At 41.8% G+C, this 517-nt stretch overlaps 1 protein-coding gene across 1 annotated transcript; it reads right to left on the bottom strand.

Annotated features, from left to right (window-relative positions):
- Positions 1-106: 106 nt before the first annotated feature.
- Positions 107-462, bottom strand: PHALS_14479 (uncharacterized protein; the record flags this gene model as incomplete). The annotated part of the gene is made up of 3 exons (XM_024730298.1): positions 107-160; positions 228-263; positions 376-462. The coding sequence occupies 3 exons, from the start codon at positions 460-462 to the stop codon at positions 107-109; spliced, it is 177 nt and encodes a 58-aa protein (XP_024580589.1).
- Positions 463-517: the final 55 nt, after the last annotated feature.

Raw genomic sequence — 517 nt, 5'->3', positions numbered from 1 at the left:
TCTTTTCTAAACCTCATTGAAGTTCTAACATAACCTCCGACAGTTTTATCAATTTCTTTGTCGGAAGATACACAAGTAACGTTTCTATTTTGGCATCTATAAATTTTCACGTACTGGCTTCGACAGTTGATATTCGCGCGCCGTTTGCAATTGCACGTCGCTATTAAGTCGATCCAGACTTTCTATTGCTTTAGAGAGCCCGTGAAGCTGATGTGTACCAAACGCACCTCTATTGGAAAAAGCTTTTTTATTTTAGCTGGGTTCTAGTAAGCACAGCCTACACGAGGTATAAAGTAGTCAGTATCTACCAGTACGCTACTTGTTGCCTCATGAGACTTGATATTGCCTCGCTAGGCGTTTGTCCGATGACCTTACGTGGAATATCGAGCCTAAGTACACCTTAACTGGGAGCGAAAGTGGTTCACCAGGCGCAAAAGTTTTATACTCTCGCAGATTAGACATTTGCTAGTACCGCAAAGCGGATTGTAAGATAAGATTTTTTTCAGGCATGGCTAAG

Source organism: Plasmopara halstedii, assembly GCF_900000015.1.
Source record: "Plasmopara halstedii genome assembly, contig: Scaffold_841, whole genome shotgun sequence".
In the NCBI taxonomy this organism is placed as follows: Eukaryota; Oomycota; class Peronosporomycetes; order Peronosporales; family Peronosporaceae; genus Plasmopara; species Plasmopara halstedii.
This window is presented reverse-complemented; position numbering and strand designations above follow the sequence as displayed.